Here is a 20,746-nt window from a genome sequence, read left to right as displayed (position 1 = left end):
GCACTATGTTTTTGTAGTGATTTCTGTCTTACATCTTACCCTGTCTTCTGCCTTTAAGCTCTCAGTTTTTCAAATTTCGTCTGGTGCAGTCCCCCACAATCAGCCGTTCCTTCTTATCTCATCCAGTAAATCTCCCCTGACCTGGCCTTCAAATCTTGAGTCACTCGTGGTGCATTTGTATATTCTGAGTCCGTCTTTCGAAAATGTATCGTTGATGGACAGGTGGTGTACCTGAGACTTATAAAGTTTCAATAAGAGCACATATTTCCTCCTTATCAGTTGCTGTAACATATCTAGCTTCTTTGTAGCTCAGCTTTTGTCCCTCAATTTCGTGGTATGGGTTACAATTTGATCAAGCATATCATGATACAACATTACATTCCAAGATAGAAATAAAATAGTCTTCGCACATCCCTTGGCACCCGGATTTCTGACTTATATTTCTGGTGGCTGTTCTAGATTTACACTACTTACCAGGTCTACCAATCTCAAAAACAAAATCTGCCAATACTTAAAAACTCGTATGACGTCTTCTCTAAAGGAGAAAGTTTACTTTCGAAACGGCTGATCTGCCACAGTTTAAAAATTCTTGCACATTGTTGATTGTGACCTTTCGTTGCTTAACCCAGTTCCAAATGACTTTTTGTTAGTCTACATCACTGATGCCACACCTTTCCCACGCAATGGCACAAAGAAAAATCATTCTTCAGACACTCTAAGTGTGAAATTGTGGAGCAGATGTTAGAAATAGTAAACTTGTTCTTATAATGACCTGTGCAGCTATCGAAAAAGTGCTAAGGGTAACTGAAGATTACAGTACCACCTATCAGCGGGTCAACGGGAGCGTCTTATTCCACCTGTTTGCTTTGACCCGTGACGTAAGAGTCTTGTGGTCTGTGACGTCATTACAGTGTGAAGTTTATGACTTGGTTGTGTTTGTAGTAGATGTTGTCTTGTTGTGTTTGATGGTGCAGTCTGGTGGTGTGTGTGTGTGTATATGCTGAGTGTAATGTGTTGTATTGGGTTCATTTGAGCTTTGTTGTTGGATGTGTGAAATCATCGGCAGTGTTTGTAGTCAGAGACAAAGGATTGAAAGTTTTTTCAGTGAGTTACCAATTAATATTTTTTGTGTAAGTGTTTGACATTTTTGTTAGGTGTTACTGGTTTGTTGTGTGTTGTGCAGCAAGATGTTTAATTTATTGTGTGGCTTCTGTTGTTAGCTATGGATATGATGATGAAATGTAACAGTGCTATGTTACAGTCAGAGACGGGAGGAGGACATGTTATTCGTTATTAAATTCCTCCAGTTATTTGGATTGATCACTGAGATTGTGAAGCGTACGAGGTGCTATCCAAAATTTTCAGGACTGGTGCTACCATCTCTGTGGACTAATAGTCACCATGACCCTTGAAGTAGTTCCCATCTGCACGTACACACTGGCCCCAGTGCTCATGCCACTGGTCAAACGTTTTCTGGAAGTCTTGTTCTTTGAGGGTGTTTATCACCACCAACAATGCTTCTTGAATCCTCTCTAGAGTGTCGAACCGACGGCCTTTCAACTTGAGTTTCAGTTTTGGGATTAGTGTGAAGTTGCATGGTGCCAAATGTGGTGAGTACGATGGCTGGGGTACAACCGACATGTTGTTTTTTGCCAACAAGGTCCTGGTGTGCAAGGATGTGTGACAGGGCGTGTTGTCGTGCTGCAGCAGCCAGTTCCCTTGACGCCAAAGTTCGGGCCGTCGTCGCCGCATGTTTTCATTGAGCCATCGCAAAACGTCACAGTAGTACGCGGAATTCACTGTTTGGTTTGATGGGATGAATTCTTTGTGCACAACTCCCTTGGTATCAAAGGAAACGATGATCATGCTCTTCACTTTACTCTTCACCTGTCTCACTTTTTTGGGTCTTGGAGAGTCCGGGCTCTTCCACTGGGACAGCTCATGCTCTGTGCCCCAAACACTTCTTGAATCATTGCAAGGGTCTCCATAGCACTTTTTCTGAGATTCACACAGAATTTGATACACATGCGCTGTTCTGTCTGCGTGTCCATCGTAAAATCGCCACACACCAAACAGAGTATTACGGAAATCATTGTGGACACGCAGCACGTCCTCCCAGCGGAATGCCACTCTGCACACTGACTCATCAGATATGCAGCTCTCGCCACCTAGCGGTGCAAAGATCTACTACTCCTACTTTCCAGATGGTAGCACCAGTCCCGAATATTTTGGATTCCACCTTGTATTTGTTGCGAGGACATGAGGCCAAACAGAGTTTCGGCGTGTTGGACCAGGGACAGGTACATGCGGCAGTGGCAGCGTGATAATGTCTGGCGCTCCATTAGACGCAGTACCTGATTCGAGAAATCTAGGTTGACCATCAGAGAGAGTGTTTTTCTAACATATTATTTCTGTTATAGGTTATCGATTAGTTTTTATGAGGATGAGAGTGAGTGATAGAACGGTGTTGGGCTGGTTTTCTTTTTGTAGGGAAGCATGTTCTGAGTATGTTACGTATAAGAGTGAGTTAGGCGGGCCGGAGGTGGTGGTTTGGGAAGAGGAAGTATGGGAGGGGTAGTTCTCCGGTTGGTTTGTGTGTGTGTGTGTGTGTGTGTGTGTGTGTGTGTGTGTGTGTGTGTGTGTGTGTGTGTGTGTGTGGCGGGGGAGGGGGGGGGGAAGCTGACTGTGTTTTCAGGGTTATGGAAGGCCTTGCTAAGAGGGAATTGGTGGAGTTGATTGAAGAGTATATTGAGAAGGTGAGTACTGTCGTTTCAGGTACTTTTCGTTTTTATGATAGCATAAATAGAGAGCAGTTATATCAAGCTCTAGATGAACTAGGAACCTCGAGAAAGTTGGTAAGGCTGGTGAGAATGACAATGAGCGAAACACAAGGTAGTGTAAGAATAGGAGGAATGGTGTCCAATACATTGACTATTAAAAACGGAGTGCAACATGGTGATGTATTGGCATGTCTTCTCTTTAATGCCGCCCTGGAGAAGGTGATTGTTGGATGGCTTATATGTTCTTGAAATATTTTTAAAAGCCTCATCATTGTCATGTAGATAGCATATGTTTCAGGTGTCAAGGCAGATTGTCCGTAATACATTCGAAGGTGGCTGGAGTGTTACTTAGTCCAAACAGCGTAACTTTGAACGCGAGAGGCCATCTTTTGCTGGGTTGACCATATCAATCTTGAGTTGCCAGTAGCCTTACTGCGTCTCTGCTGTAGTTGAAACAGTTCTCTCCTTTCGAGCAGCCTAGCGTGTCATCGAGAAGCACAGCAGTGGGTAGACTTCTTTCTTTGTTATTTTGTTAACTTGCCGGTAGTTGACACAGAAATGCCATGTGCTGTCCTTCTTTTTCACAAGGACCAGAGGGTAGAACCAGTGACTGTTCAAAGATTCAGTCATGTAACCGTCAATATCTTCTCCATTTCCTCCCAAATTATGTATTGTTCAGCCAGCAACACCCCATATGAACACTGGCTAATTGGTGGGTGAACTCCAATGTCGATCCCAGTGTTGGGTCAGATACTATTGAAAGTTCGATAGCAGCTTCCTCCACTGTATGTTGTGTAGTGATAACAGTGCACAATTCTGTGTCGATGCCACTATGCTGCCCTTCCTGGACTGGTTAGGTTGTACAGTTGCACATACGTCAAGGAATGAATTGTGGCCGCTCACGACAGTTCGTGATCCAAAGTTCTCCTTGGTAACATGCAGTGCTTTGGTAATTGCTGGTATGTAGATTTCTTTTTTGAGCATGAATAGGTTTTTGCAATCAGCAAAGGTTTCACAATTTAACTGAGCATCTCTACTGGCAACTGGAACTTGACTCAGTTATGATGGTGGGATAACATTTTCTTTAGAGGCAAACAGCCACCCAGAGCAGTTTTTTTATGTGTGATTGTTGGAATAGCTTTGTCAGTTTGGAATGCTGATCTTGCACAATATATGACTGCTTGCAATGCTTGCAAGAAGTTCCATCTGCAGAACGTGATGACTGCATTCTGTTAAAATGACAACTTTGGAGGGCCGTGTCCTGTCATTGATAATTACTCTTGCAACACAGTTTTCTGTCGACTGCACATATTTCCCATTTTCGACCTCCAGTACAATCCCTTTTGTATCGCGGAATGTAGTCTTCTTGGGCTGTCGACAACAAGCATTCGACATTACATCAGAAGGGGCATGTTGGGGAGCAACCTTGTCCAGTACACAACAATGGGCTTGTCCCTCAGGTTGATTGTAATCATCAATCAGGTGAATGGTATAAATAGGACTTTTGTTATGGATGACATCTTGTGGCATAATAGCTGTCATAAAGTCAACTTCTTCCTCTGTAGAAGTGTGTGCCCAGGGCATCAACAGTGGGAATGTACTGGCACATTGTCCTCTGTCTTCCAGGTACCTGTTCCTTTGCGGGGCACTATACTCGGTGGGTGAGTTGGTTGTTGTACCTGTGTCGGTCGAATTGTGAGCTGTCATTTGATGGCTGTGGCATCAGTCTAATTGGCTGAGTCCATTTTTGTTGATGCATTCAACTGGTGATCAAGAAATATGCTGAAAATCGATGAACCTTATCTTCAACATTTGCTGTTATCTATTGCCTGCTGATGTATGAGGTCAACATTCATGGCTAGTGTCTCTTGCTTACTTGGTTGGACAGTCCTCACTGCCATAGACTGCTGTATCTTTTCTCGTACTACCTCACCTGTTAGAGAAACAAGGTCGTGGTGTCTCCAAAAACCCCATAGGGATCACACTCGGGAGTAAATTGTACCTCTTTCATCCAAATGTTTCCGTTGAATTTCTTTGCTGTACTGGCCTTATTTGATGAATTCTTCTGTTGTGACAACGGTTACAAGGAGAGCTCGGTACATGTCTTCTGCAACTCTATCTAGTGTAAGATTTTGTCAGCTTCTGTCACATTCAGATTTGCAGTGCGACATAGGGCCGAAACATTCTGTTTGTAGGACTGTGTCATATCCCCATGATGTTAGAACCTCTTCGTAAATTGTTCCTCCACTAGGCAGACTTGCTACTGATTGTCACCAAATGTTTTCTACAGTTCAGTCTGGAATTTGTCCCAGTTATTGAGGTTCTTTTCATTGTTTTCGAATCTGTGCTAGGCTGTGCAGTCCAAGTACACATTTGCCAGAGATGTCATGTCATACCATGTATTGTAAGAGTAGATGGGTAGGTCGCATAACTAATGAGGAGGTATTGAATAGAATTGGGGAGAAGAGGCGTTTGTGGTACAACTTGGCTAGAAGAAGGGATCGGTTGGTAGGACATGTTCTGAGGCATAAAGGAATCACAAATTTAGTACTGGAGGGCAGCGTGGAGGGTGAAAATCGTAGAGGGAGACCAAGAGATGAATACACTAAACAGATTCAGAAGGATGTAGGCTGCAGTAGGTACTGGGAGATGAAGAAGCTTGCACAGGATAGATTAGCATGGAGAGCTGCATCAAACCAGTTTCAGGAATGAAGACCACAACAGTAACCACCATGTATTGTATTTGGTAATTCAGTCAAGTCCTTTCAGTCATTTTGTCAGGTCTTGACAAACATGTCCAGAAAACACTGATGCCTGCTGTATGTTGCTTCTGACTTACTCGTGATTTGCAAGCCATTCATCACCTGAATATAAATGACAGTGGAAATGATGTACTGCTTGTATTCCGGTTCCTCTCCTTATAGGCTGCAGCTTTTACATTGCCACAATGATGTAGGTGGTTCAAAGTGCACAGGATCTCCAGCAAACAGTGTCGCATTGTAATCGCAATCAAGTCCACATCCAGAAGTGGTGTTGTCAACAACACATACAATTAGCACTGAAAGCACATTTTTATGAGCAGTGCACCCAGTCAGAACAGAACTGAAGTCCTGGACTGAACATGATGCTTTTTATAGAAGCATCAACTATTTCAGAGTACACTAGTGTTACAAACATGGAAATATTTAGAATCTTTCAGAAATGATAATTACTAAATAACAAATAATTGGTGGTGGTGGGATTCCAACTGGTGACCCTCAGCCTGCCAGCCAGTGATGCTAACCACTGTGTCACAGTGTATGCATCACAGGTCACAGCAATGTACCTGTTATGATTTAAACTAAATCTTGTGTAAGGTTATGCACGTTTAAAAGTGAGATTGTAAAAGGCAGTTATAAAGAATTAGAGTTGTTCACATTTAGAGATGATGATAGGAAGTTTGGATATGCCTTGATATACCCTTAATGTCCAGTTTATCATAGTTCCAGTGTGGTTTTTTATGTCAAAAAGGTGAAAAGATTTGTAACATAACAATAAACTTGCTTGTGTTTCAGGCACTGATTCTGATGAAAATAATTCTCTTCTGACACCTCAAAAGGCACACTTTACAGAAAACAAAACACCACTGTCTCCAGCGAGTGCACTATCTCTGCTGCAAATTACTGCTACTCCAAAGAAAGCAACCAAATCGAGGCGAAGGTATGTACTGTTTTACCTTTTTGAACTTCCAAAGTGCATTTTGCTCTACAAAGCAGTACACTTGCTGGTGATGGAACAAGTGGCCGTACTTTGCATTCACTATACTGTGGGTGAGTTTGTCAGAGCAGTGAATCACTGGTAGGCGCCAACAGTTTGTCAACTGGTTGTTCTGTGGTTGCAAAGTCCGAAACTGTTTGGGAACTGTGTGCTGCCTCATACTGTGTGGATTGCTAATCTTCTTATTTGTCTTTGATTGCAGCAGCAGCAGCAGCAGTCCCTTTGATTCAGCAGATGTACCCACATTTCGATGTTTTAAGTAGTTGCCTTAGGGTCATTCCGTGTCAGATCAACACACTTTTAACTTGAATGTAAACTCACCTTCTCAGATTTTCATGAAACTTGGCACAAAGCAAGCCTCATATAGATTAAGAGAAGTACCCAATTTTATTAAAATTCGTTGATCCACATTGAAAATATGGCAGTGTGGAGTTGTCAAAAATCACCAAAAAACACTGTACCACCATAATTTGAAATTGCTATGGCAACTCTCCAAATTAAACTAAAATGGTGGGAGAAGTGTCATTTTGCATCATCGAGATGAATTGTTTTTAATTTAAATGAAACTCAAAATTTTTAACTTCTCAAGAAGCGCATCTTCCAAAATTTTCAAAAAACATTATTGTTAACGAATTCCCTAAGTATGAAACTGGGTCTGTCATGGGTTCACACCTTTATAAAATTTCAAAAATTAACATTTCGCTAAGAAATATATGTTTTTGTAGATTTAAATGGACATATACATAACTTTTCAGTATATAAATTCACACTTCCACTGTAAAAACAAAGATGATGTGACTTACCATACGAAAGCGCTGGCAGTTCGATAGACACACAAACAAACACAATCATACACACAAAATTCTAGCTTTCGCAACCAACGGTTGCTTCATCAGGAAAGAGGGAAGGAGAGGGAAAGATGAAAGGATGTGGGTTTTAAGGGAGAGGGTAAGGAGTCATTCCAATCCCGGGAGCGGAAAGACTTACCTTAGGGGGAAAGAAGGACAGGTATACACTCGCACAAACACCCATATCCAACCACACATACACAGACACAAGCAAACATTTGTAAAGGCAAAGAGATTCGGCAGAGATGTCAGTCGAGGCAGAAGTACAGGGGCAAAGATGTTGTTGAAAGACAGGTGAGGTATGAGCGGCGGCAACTTGAAATTAGCAGAGGTTGAGGCCTGGCGGATAACGAGAAGAGAGGATATACTGAAGGGCAAGTTCCCATCTCCGGAGTCCTGACAGGTTGGTGTTAGTGGGAAGTATCCAGATAACCCGGACGGTGTAACACTGTGCCAAGATGTGCTGGCCGTGCACCGAGGCATGTTTAGCCACAGGGTGATCCTCATTACCAACAAACACTGTCTGCCTGTGTCCATTCATGCGAATGGACAGTTTGTTGCTGGTCATTCCCACATAGAATGCGTCACAGTGTAGGCAGGTCAGTTGGTAAATCACGTGGGTGCTTTCACACGTGGCTCTGCCTTTGATCGTGTACACCTTTCGGGTTACAGGACTGGAGTAGGTGGTGGTGGGAGCATGGGACAGGTTTTACACTGGGGGCAGTTACAATTGTAGGAGCCAGAGGGTAGGGAAGGTGGTTTGGGGATTTCATAGGGATGAACTAAGAGGTTACGAAGGTTAGGTGGACGGCGGAAAGACACTCTTGGTGGAGTGGGGAGGATTTCGTGAAGGATGGATCTCATTTCAGGGCAGGATTTGAGGAAGTCGTATCCCTGCTGGGGAGCCACATTCAGAGTCTGATCCAGTCCCGGAAAGTATCCTGTCACAAGTGGGGCACTTTTGTGGTTCTTCTGTGGGAGGTTCTGGGTTTGAGGGGATGAGGAAGTGGCTCTGGTTATTTGCGTCTGTACCAGGTCGGGAGGGTAGTTGCAGGATGCGAAAGCTGTTATCAGGTTGTTGGTGTAATGGTTCAGGGATTCCGGACTGGAGCAGATTCGTTTGCCACGAAGACCTAGGCTGTAGGGAAGGGACCGTTTGATGATGTGGAATGGGTGGCAGCTGTCGTAATGGTGGTACTGTTGTTTGTTGGTGAGTTTGATGTGGACGGACGTGTGAAGCTGGCCATTGGACAGATGGAGGTCAACGTCAAGGAAAGTGGCATGGGATTTGGAGTAGGACCAGGTGAATCTGATGGAACCAAAGGAGTTGAGGTTGGAGAGGAAATTCTGGAGTTCTTCTTCACTGTGAGTCCGGATCATGAAGATGTCATCAATAAATCTGTACCAAACTTTGGGTTGGCAGGCCTGGGTAACCAAGAAGGCTTTCTCTAAGCGACCCATGAATAGGTTGGCGTACGAGGGAGCCATCCTGGTACCAATGGCTGTTCCCTTTAATTGTTGGTATGTCTGGCCTTCAAAAGTGAAGAAGTTGTGGGTCAGGATGAAGCTGGCTAAGATAGTGAGGAAAGAGATTTTAGGTAGGGTGGCAGGTGATCGGCATGAAAGGAAGTGCTCCATCGCAGCGAGGCCCTGAATGTGCAGAATATTTGTGTATAAGGAAGTGGCATCAATGGTTACAGGGATGGTTTCTGGGGGTAACAGATTGGGTAAGGATTCCAGGTGTTCGAGAAAGTGGTTGGTGTCTTTGATGAAGGATGGGAGACTGCATGTAATGGGTTGAAGGTGTTGATCTACATATGCAGAGATACGTTCTGTGGGGGCTTGGTAACCAGCTACAATGGGGCGGCCGGGATGATTGGGTTTGTGAATTTTAGGTAGAAGGTAGTGGTGCAGGGTGTCGGTGGGGTCAGGAGCTTGATGGAGTCAGGTGAAAGGTTTTGTAGGGGGCCTAAGGTTCTGAGGATTCCTTGAAGCTCCGCCTGGACATCAGGAATGGGATTTCCTTGCCAACCTTTGTATGTGGTGCTGTCTGAAAGCTGACGCAGTCCCTCAGCCACATACTCCCGACGATCAAGTAACACGGTCATGGAACCCTTGTCCGCCAGAAAAATGACGATGGATCGGTCAGCCTTCAGATCACGGATAGCTTGGGCTTCAGCAGTGGTGATGTTGGGAGTAGGATTAAGGTTTTTTAAGGAGGATTGAGAAGCAAGGCTGGAAGTCAGAAATTCTCTGGAAGGTTTGGAGAGGGTGAGTTTGAGGAAGAGGAGGTGGGTCCCGCTGTGACGGAGGACGGAACTGTTCCAGGCAGGGTTCAATTTGGATGGTGTCTTGGGGAGTTGGATCATTAGGAGTAGGATTAGGATCATTTTTCTTCGTGGCAAAGTGATATTTCCAGCAGAGAGTACGAGTGTAGGACAGTAAATCTTTGACGAGGGCTGTTTGGTTGAATCTGGGAGTGGGGCTGAAGGTGAGGCCTTTGGATAGGACAGAGGTTTCGGATTGGGAGAGAGGTTTGGAGGAAAGGTTAACTACTGAATTGGGGTGTTGTGGTTCCAGATTGTGTTGATTGGAATTTTGAGGTTTTGGAGGCAGTGGAGCTGGAAGTGGGAGATTGAGTAGATGGGAGAGACCGGGTTTGTGTGCAATGAGAGGAGGTTGAGGTTTGCTGGAAAGGTTGTGAAGGGTGAGTGAGTTGCCTTTCCGGAGGTGGGAAACCAGGAGATTGGATAGTTTTTGAGGCGGAGGGTGGCATGCTGTTCTAATTTGTGGTTGGCCTGTAGTAGGATGCTCTGAACAGCCGGTGTGGATGTGGGAGAGGAAAGATTGAGGACTTTTATTAAGGATAGGAGTTGACGAGTGTGTTCATTGGCTGAGTTGATGTGTAGGTGAAGGATTAGGTGGGTGAGGGCAATGGATTGTTGAATTTGGAACTGGTATAGGGACTGATGGAAAGAAGGGTTGCAGTCAGAGATGGGAACTTTAAGTGTGAGGCCTTTGAGGGTAATGCCAAATGTCAGACAAGCCTGAGAAAATAAAATATGGGAGTGTAATCTGGCTAGGGCGAAGGCATGTTTGCGGAGGGAATGTAAATAAAACGTAATGGGGTTATTGTGGGGGTGTTGTGAGGGTGACATGGTATTAGAAGGTGGAAAGTGTAACATGAGGCTGAAATGAAAATGAAAATAAAAATACATGGGGAGAGATAAAGGTGAACTAGAAAGCAACTGGAGATAGGATGTGAAAAAAAGGCGAAAAAGTGTTGGTTATAGCTGGGCTGTGTTGATCCTGTGGTGAACTTGGGTTGGTAGACAACGATGTACATAAAGGTTAGGTGGTTGTGTTGCCGCCAAAACACGTTAAAGGGTGGAGAAATTCGGGAAAATTTCGAAAAAACTACGTTTAAATGTATTAAAAGGAGTGGTTTTGTGGTGGCAGATTATGAGAATGAGGCTAACAATTGTCTGACGAAGAAATAATGACGTTAAAACCTGTGGGAAGCGGCTAAAAATGATCAATGATGTGGGAAAAACGAAAATGGAAATAAAGCGAAAGTTATTAGAACTAGTTGAAATGGTTGTTTAATAGGTGAAAGGAACTGTTTGTGAACTAGAAACGGTGGATTTTATAGCAGCGGTAGTGTTGAAAGCGGAAAAAAAATTTTTTTGGTTATGGTTAGGAAGTGGGTGACATATTATTGAGTATATATAGGCGAGTTAAAATTGTAAAGTAGATTACGGTAAAAAGGAGAAGGTGAATACAAAGTGAACCTACTGGCAAAAACAGAAAGAGAAAATAAGACAACAGAAAACATTTCGAAATGCAACAATGACAATAACGAACGTAATTGTTGGGTTCAAATTAATGATATGAATATAATAGAGGGAAACATTCCACGCAGGAAAAATATATCTAAAAACAAAGATGATGTGACTTACCATACGAAAGCTCTGGCAGGTCGATAGACACACAAACAAACACAATCATACACGCAAAATTCTAGCTTTCGCAACCAACGGTTGCTTCATCAGGAAAGAGGGAAGGAGAGGGAAAGACGAAAGGATGTGGGATTTAAGTTGTACACGATCAAAGGCAGAGCCACGTGTGAAAGCACCCACGTGATTTACCAACTGACCTGCCTACACTGTGAAGCTTTCTATGTGGGAATGACCAGCAACAAACTGTCCATTCGCATGAATGGACACAGGCAGACAGTGTTTGTTGGTAATGAGGATCACCCTGTGGCTAAACATGCCTCGGTGCACGGCCAGCACATCTTGGCACAGTGTTACACCGTCCGGGTTATCTGGATACTTCCCACTAACACCAACCTGTCAGGACTCCGGAGATGGGAACTTGCCCTTCAGTATATCCTCTCTTCTCGTTATCCGCCAGGCCTCAACCTCCGCTAATTTCAAGTTGCCGCCGCTCATACCTCACCTGTCTTTCAACAACATCTTTGCCCCTGTACTTCTGCCTAGACTGACATCTCTGCCAAATCTCTTTGCCTTTACAAATGTCTGCTTGTGTCTGTGTATGTGTGGTTGGATATGGGTGTTTGTGCGAGTGTATACCTGTCCTTCTTTCACCCTAAGGTAAGTCTTTCCGCTCCCAGGATTGGAATGACTCCTTATCCTCTCCCTTAAAACCCACATCATTTCGTCTTTCCCTCTCCTTCCCTCTTTCCTGATGAAGCAACCGTTGGTTGCGAAAGCTAGAATTTTGTGTGTATGATTGTGTTTGTTTGTGTGTCTATCGACCTGCCAGCGCTTTCGTATGGTAAGTCACATCATCTTTGTTTTTAGATATATTTTTCCTGCGTGGAATGTTTCCCTCTATTATATTCACGTTCACTGTAATATATTTATGATGTTACTAGTGACTGTGATGAGTGATTATTTCATCAGAAGTACTAAAACTAAATTTTGTATCACAATTGTAATCAGGAACTGTAATTATTAAGATTTGATTACTATATGTAAAAAAGAACAAACTGGGATAGAAATTCCAATTGTTGATTCCAAGAAGCTATTATTATAGCTGTCCAGACCCTGCTTCATCAGTTCAAGGTCAAGCCATTTTAACTGTGAGTCTGGAACTGTTATGATTCAGTTGCTTTAAACCTATAAGTATTTGTGCCAAATTAGTGGCAGGTCGATGTGAATGTTTTTGCTGATTAATGTGCTGATACAGGTTAGTTAATATTTTGTAAGACATTGGTTAGTGAACAGAATTATTTTCTAAGTCATTTCTTATCATTTCAGTATTTATTTTTAGTGTTCTGCATAGAAACATTTATAAATTTTAATTTCGGATGGTATTATACAATCTTCGTACATCCGTATTTAAACTGGATGAACCTGGGTCACAACTGGTATAATTTTTATTAAAAACAAAATTCCTCCAGCTGTACTTAAGATTTTATATTTACTTCGCTACTAGTTTCCGCGGTGAGACCAACACGTGCTCCACATGGATGACAGACTCCTAGACTGAGGTGCACACAACTGATTTCATCAAAGTGTGCAGGCCTGAAGATGGCGTTGATGCAACATCGAAACTAGTTGCGAAGTAGATATAAAATCGTAAGTACAGCTGGAGGAATTTCATTTTTAATAAAAAGTATTATACAATGGCTCAAGAAGAAAGATATTGGGAACTACACTCTTGCAATCCTTTTAAAAACAGAATCATTCAGTCAAAAACATAAAACGGACTAAGAAATGTGCCTCAATGGGTGTGTGGTGTTTCCTAATGTCCTAGAGATATCAAAAATTTGAAATAATTGTAGGAAGCAGATTCGTTCATTGAAAAATATGTTTAAAAAAAGATTGTAGAAAATCTTCGGATGATGATGAAACAAGCTACGTTCCTCCACCTTCAGCTCTTCTGGGAACACTAAATACATCTCTTCAGGAATTAGGAGATTCCCCTGTACATAATACAAAGCTTCAGATGGAACAGTATTCCCCCAATAAGTTAAAAACCACTGAGTAAGCACTTAAAAAAATTATTTGCTGAAGTAGAGGATTCCTCAGAAAATGAATGAGTCATTGTAACAATCTGTAATAGGTAACCAGAAAGCTAGTTTTTGTTCAAGTAGTGGGAAAAAGAAAGTAATTTTACTAACCTGTTTGCCTGAATCTTGGAGTATTAGAAATGATAGTGTGTGAATTCAGTGTTCCCAACTACATGGGACATCAGGCCAAAAGGCTTTTGAAGGAAAGAGGTATATTAGAAACTCCTGATCAAAAACCGGGAAAGAATTTGTCACAAAAAGTTGTGCAAACAGTACACAATTATTTTTATGAAGTTGGTGAAATAAACAGAGTAATGTCAGGAACGAAAGACTGTGTAACTGTGAAGGAGGAAGATGGGGGTAGAACAGTAATACGTAGAAGACTTATTTTGTGCAGTTTAAAAGAAGCATATAAAAGTTTCTAAATCTACATCCATACTCCGCAAGCCACCTGACGGTGTCTGGCGGAGGGTACCCTGAGTACCTCAATCGGTTCTCCCTTCTATTCCAGTCTCGTATTGTTCGTGGAAAGAAGGATTGTCGGTATGCTTCTGTGTGGGCTCTAATCTCTCTGATTTTATCCTCATGGTATCTTCGCGAGATATACGTAGGAGGGAGCAATATACTGCTTGACTCCTCGGTGAAGGTATGTTCTTGAAACTTTAACAAAAGCCCGTACCGAGCTACTGAGCGTCTCTCCTGCAGAGTCTTCCACTAGAGTTTATCTATCATCTCCGTAACGCTTTCGCGATTACTAAATGATCCTGTAACGAAGCGCGCTGCTCTCCGTTGGATCTTCTCTATCTCTTCTATCAACCCTATCTGGTACGGATCCCACACTGCTGAGCAGTATTCAAGCAATGGGCGAACAAGTGTACTGTAACCTACTTCCTTTGTTTTCGGATTGCATTTCCTTAGGATTCTTCCAATGAATCTCAGTCTGGCATCGGCTTTACCGACGATCAACTTTATATGATCATTCCATTTTAAATCACTCCTAATGCGTACTCCCAGATAATTTATGGAATTAACTGCTTCCAGTTGCTGACCTGCTATTTTGTAGCTAAATGATAAGGGATCTATCTTTCTATGTATTCGCAGCGCATTACACTTGTCTACATTGAGATTCAATTGCAATTCCCTGCACCATGTGTCAATTCACTGCAGATCCTCCTGCATTTCAGTACAATTTTCCATTGTTACAACCTCTCGATACACCACAGCATCATCTGCAAAAAGCCTCAGTGAACTTCCGATGTCATCCACAAGGTCATTTATGTATATTGTGAATAGCAACGGTCCTATGACATATTTTTCAGCAATGAAGGTAGTGTTTTCTAAATTTACAGAACTGTGCTCGAAACACTGCATTTAAGCTGGTTGTTGTGGCACACAGTAGTTTTTTGCACGCTACATCAAAACTTCAAAGTAATGCTGGAAAATGCTAAACTTGGTATCTTAAAACAGTGGAGAATTGCCATCTTATAAACACTGTTTGGCAAAAGTGCTCAACAACTGAGCATCATTCCACTGCATCATGAGAAACTGTAGTTCTTGGCCAGGAAGTGGCCCAATAAAAAGAACACTGCAAAGTGCATTTGATGATAATGTGGTTGAAAATATCACTTTTTGACACTGGGATTCAGTGGACAGATGCAAATTACAAATAATGCAGAAGACCTCATCAGAGGACATTGAATTATTTTCTGAAAAACTGAGTACACTAGTACTCCATGATTTTCTAACAAAGCAGCAAGGCTGTTTTCTAAATGAAGTCAAGGAAAACTTGAATGAGGGTGAATGTGTTGTTATGTGTGACTTCTCCGAGAATTACACATTGAGAGATTTCTGGAGAAGTGCTTTAGTCAGTTGTTTCCATCGAAGGGACACAGAAGTTACATGCTTTTGTACCTATTGTGTCAAGCACATCAAAAATATTGGTAAAGACTTTTTAAGACAAAACAGAATCAACTGTTGAAACAGTTACAAAATGTCCAGAAAGATTAGCTTTGAAAGACATTCATGGATATGTTGCTGTTTATAGCATGAAATGGTGGTTAGGTTATATTTTAACACAAGACAAAGATCTTGATAAAATTAAAGTTGCTTTCCTTCACCCAACAGGCCTGTCAGTGTCTTCTGCATACCCTGTAAAACCAGATATTCTGTGGTTATCTATAAATGATATTCTTTGTGTGGTAAACCCAATAACACCAACAGGAAGAATATATCAGATTCCTGGGGACAAAACTGTAAAAACAGAAGAAGCATTTAACAAGAAGTTCATTCTTAAAATATCAACTGTTTGTCAGGTTTTGCTAGTCACATTTGGGATGTGTGTGTTAACATTAAATTTGAATGTGTGTGTAGATGTGTTAAGAATGAAATTATGTACATTTTTGCTTAAATCTAGAAATTTTACAAAAATGTCATTTTTTAGTGAAACGTGGCTTTTTGAAATTTTGTGAACGTGTGAACCCATGACATGCCCACTTTCATACTTAGAGAATTAGTTGACAGTGATGTGAAGCATTATATATAATTTTTGAAAATTTTTGAAGATGCGCTTTTTGATAAATTAAAAATCTAAAATTTCATTTAAATTTGTGAAAACCATCTCAAACCCGTACTGTGTGGTACATCATAGGACAGCCCATGGAAAAAGTTGGCAAAATGACACCTCTCCCACCATTTTAGTTTAATTAGGAGAGTTGCTACAGTAACTTGAAATTATGGCGGTCTAGTGTTGTTTTCTTTTGTGATCTTTGACAAATTTACATTGCCGCAGTTTCAAAATGGGTCAACAGATTTTAATAAAATTGGGTATCTTTCTTAATTTATATGTAGACCTACTTTGTGCCAAGGTTCATCAAAATCTGAAATGGTGAGTAAAATCACTATGTTGATTCGATATGGAATTGCCCGTACTAGGAAATATCATGAATGAGTAAATATGAGAAGATTCTGTTCACAATATCCTTAATCAGAAATAACAAATTGGGGGGGGGGGGGGGGGAATTTGATGTCTTTGAACAGTCACAGATTACTTTCTTTAATACTGTACAAGATCATTTCGAGGTTTTAAACCATATTACCAGTTGGTGTTCATTTTCATTTGAGCTTCCGCATTTTTTATTTAACTTTAGCAAATGAAATTAATTCTTACTTAAATATGATTTAAGAAGAGATCAATTTCTGATATTTCGTTCTTGCAGGCATTGACAAATTGTTAAATGCAGAATGTGACTAGACTGGGAATATCCTCACATTAGATTTCAAAATGTTATGTTTATTGCAAGTATAAGATTTCCACCTGGGGTACATAGGTTACATGTATTATGAAATCTGTAACAGTATTTTCTACCCTCAAAGTGCATGAGTATAACAAAATCACATAATTACACCTGTTTTGGAGCAAAGTTTATTACACAATTTGTACCATGTAAGTGGAACATGAGTAATTGTAATTTGTCTATCTCACATCCTAGAGATTTTTGACCAATTGAATTTAATCAGAAATACAAAGCACTCAAGATTTATGTTGTACTTATGTGGTCAACTGAGATAATAGGAAAGAAATCGCCATAATCGTTCACCAGAACATATGTCAGGATGAGTTAGGTTTTAGTTGCACCAATGCTTATTTTTTGCAGTCCTGTCTAGAATCTTAGATATTAATAAGTGAAATTCTAATAAGTATGAGGATGGCACATTGATAACCTCAGATTTCTAGCTGCTACCATTTTAGTTTTGTCCTCATTAATTGTAATAATGTGCACAATGAATTTGTCAGTGAAACTGAAAAGGAAGATATTTCTTGTCCTCCATCTGTGAGACAGTGAGGAGTCTATATGTGTAGAGATGTTACGACATTGCCCAACACACTTCTGCACGAAGAAATTGATTACAGAATCTACACCAAAAAGTGTTTTAGATAAGAGTCTCCTATTATGTAACAACTTGGGTGACGCCATGGGAAGTGGGCAACATGATGCAAGAGCTCAGTGGCACCACATTAACAATAAAAGAAAATGTACATTTGTTTAATTAGCAGAGCACAAGGAATATGACCTTGTAAATTCAGATATTTTGCAATAAATCATTATATTTTTGATTACTCATCTGAAAACTTATATATCACTTTAATATGTGAAAACCTTTTCCCCACTTAAGAATTAGAGTAATTTCGTCGATAAAGTTCCTCTTTAATACCCTGAGTATAGAAATCGTCTAGGCTTCTATGAACAATTAAACTTTACAGGAAATCTTTACACTGGTTAGAAAAGGGGAGGGAGTTACTTGCACTGGTGAACACTGCATGAGGCACCAAATGAAGGGGCCAAGGTAAGCAGGGGCAAAACACGGGTCAAAATAGAAATTGTGGGCACGCACAAGATTTGCAGTTTGGGACAGTGTCATGAAAATCTTTGGACTAGTCATGGCTGTAAACCATCTCTAATTAGTTTTGAATCCTTGCTCAAAAGCATACCTTTTTCGGGCAGTGATCTTACCGACGAAGCTATCCAGACACTTCCACCGACCCACTCTCCAACCTTCCAGCTTCAGTTGTGGTAATACCTCTCCACTTCCTTGGAAATACAAGCTCTCTTGGATATCAAGTTGTTGTAGTACTCCTGATATTGTGGATAAATGCACTGTATTGTGCACTTTCTCAAATCAGTGTGATGGTTTTATGATGCAGTCTGAACAGACTTCTTGTAAACCAGTTTCGAATGACTTCATTATGGTGATGAACTGAAGGACTTATGATGGGTACTGTGCTAATTATTGCATATGTGAATGAAATGACTTGCCTTACTGCACACTCAGCTCCAACACATCCTAGAGTACAATCCATGGAGGCATAATAAAATGAAGCAGTGGAATAGCGTGAGACACTTTATTCTGTTGATAGTTAGCTGTCTTTACTAAACAAATGTGTTTTCAATCTATGAATCTACATTCCTAAGAAAGCGAAAGTTTATATAATAAGGTAGCTTATCGTATCAGTTGTCAAAATGCAGAGTGACGAAATTCTGTTATTTTAGGAAAGTCAGCTAAATTTTTGCTGTTTCAAATTGTAAAAATTCAATATGTTCACAGCTGTTAGTACTAATGGTCTTTTTTTCCCACCACTAACAGGTTAAATCCCAGCCAGATAGCCAACCAGCAGGCACCGGCAGCATTAGCCCCAGCTAGCAGCAGAGTCAGACCCGCGTTCTGCCCACCATCTGTCAAAGGGAAAAAAGTGACTGCACTGTTTCCTGATTCTACTCAAAACCACAAACTTACTGAGTACTTTCCAGTGCGGCGCAGTGAACGAAAAACTAAGAAAATTGTGCTGGAGGAATGGCAGAAGACTATAGAAGAAGCTATACTTTCAGAGAAAGAAGAAGGGCTCGAGGTAGGTTCATGTAATATTGTAGCAACTTGCATTAAGAGAGCTAATGTTTGAAGCTGTTCTTCAATTGTTGATTTAAATGATCAGTCAGGAAAAATTAGTGACTCAAGAATTAACAAAAGTAAAGTTGCACTGTGCTTTGGTTTCCGTACTAAGTTGTTGGATCAGTATGGATGTAAAAAGACCGGTACTATGCCAATATTCAGTATTAAGAGGTGTAGTACAACTTGACATATCAGCCAATAATGTCATTTTGCCAGTTCTGTCATGTGAAATTTAGATCGCACACAGAACATATAGCATAGATTTTCGTGTTAATGTATGTATGATACCAACTCCTTTAGTCTTTTTAGTGTTCATTATGGGGGACATATAGAAAAGAAACAAATATTATGTGAAGAAAAGGGGGGGGGGGGGGAGGGAGTGAGAGAGAGAGAGAGAGAATGCTATAATCCTGTATGTTACTCAGATAAGCACTGCAAATGTGGCTGCCTGGAGGCATCCGTGACTCGTGCACATGGCACGGCAACCAGTGTGCCATCTACTGGAGCTCTTTCCATACATAAGGATAGCATGGCAGATGTTCACCCTCAGATGTGTCCTACTATTCATTGAACTGTTTCTATGCTTGTGTGTACTCGTATGTGGATTAATAAACTCTCGTTCTTCGTGGCCACGCTATTACTTGCATCTTACACTTCGACACAATTGGCAGTGAGTGCGGTGTTCACTTCCATGTGCTAAGTCTCTTTGGTTTGTCTGTCAGTTCTTGTGTCCATGCAGGCAGTGCTCAAATCTCTTTGAGCAACAGCAGGCAATTACGAACATGTCAGCCACATGAACTATGCGGGCTGCCGCACTGTCGGCCTTCCCATCGCCCTTCCCTTCCTCACGATGATGCGGCCGAAGACTGGGAAGCTTAGGAGAAGCAGGTTCGGCAACTCTTTCTTGCTTTTAGTGTCACTGACACTAACAGCTATTTCTTGGATTTCCCCTCAGATTTACAAGGTGGCACGCAAGCTATTTCGCCCAAGAACCCATGTCCCTTTCGTTCAACAAAATGTGTTAGTTGTTGCCTCATTACTACCATAAATGCACGTGTGTCATTGCGGTGCATGTCGAGTTCTGTCGTCGTTATAAATGGCTCCAACAGTCTTATCTGGCTTAGGTGGCTGAACTCCACACTCACAAATGTCAGTTTGTTACCGATGCCCATCGTGATTCTTATGCTGGTTCTATTTTTCATGAACCCATAATTTTGTTGGCTCCCAACAAGCAGATATATCGATGCACACTGCTGTGTGAAACCAGTCTATGACTGAAGTGTTAAATATCACCCAATCTTTTGAGGTTTCCTGTGTTACTGGTGATTAGATTGATGCACGGTGTGACGACACTGTGGCAGCTCCTGTTCCTGGTCGTTGAGTGTTAGTTAGTTTTGGGGTGGAGGGTGACTTGGAGCCTCTGCCCCACACTGGACAGCTACATTCCAAACAACAACAACAACAAAAATTATTATGCCACCACTTGGCACTCCATTCTTCCCCGTAACATATTGTGCAATATGACAGGACCACGCGCCCTAAGTGCTGAGCGACCTGTAGCAACTTTAGAAAAAAAGACATACAGCATCTGTGTGGTGTTCTGAGCCTTCCCTTGCAGATATGGACAGGACTTCAATTGTGTATCTCCACTGGTGCTAATGCCTACTAACAAACTGTTTTATTGACATGCGAGTGAGGGACAAAGAGCTCTGGCTGCAAGTGGTTACGAGTGCAGCTGTGACATTTCTGAACTCTCAAACTTATGTGGACGTGGCGTCTCCGGCATTGTCTGCTGTTACTCGACAGTTGGAGAGTTATAACAAGCAACGTATCCCAATTTTGGGGCAATTTATGGCTCTCACTGTGTATAAAATGGT

The 20,746-nt window shown here is 41.5% G+C and overlaps 1 protein-coding gene across 1 annotated transcript in view; it reads left to right on the top strand.

Annotated features, from left to right (window-relative positions):
• LOC124711488 (histone-lysine N-methyltransferase PR-Set7) overlaps window positions 1–20,746 on the top strand; it is a 53,196-nt gene that overhangs the window by 13,355 nt on the left and 19,095 nt on the right. Inside the window, exons 3-4 of the mRNA XM_047241597.1 lie at window positions 6,335–6,479; window positions 18,567–18,828. Of these exons, the coding sequence (XP_047097553.1) occupies window positions 6,335–6,479; window positions 18,567–18,828 (407 nt within the window). The remainder of the gene's footprint in view (window positions 1–6,334; window positions 6,480–18,566; window positions 18,829–20,746) is intronic.

Source organism: Schistocerca piceifrons, chromosome 8 (assembly GCF_021461385.2).
Source record: "Schistocerca piceifrons isolate TAMUIC-IGC-003096 chromosome 8, iqSchPice1.1, whole genome shotgun sequence".
NCBI classification, from domain to species: Eukaryota; Metazoa; Arthropoda; class Insecta; order Orthoptera; family Acrididae; genus Schistocerca; species Schistocerca piceifrons.
This window is presented reverse-complemented; position numbering and strand designations above follow the sequence as displayed.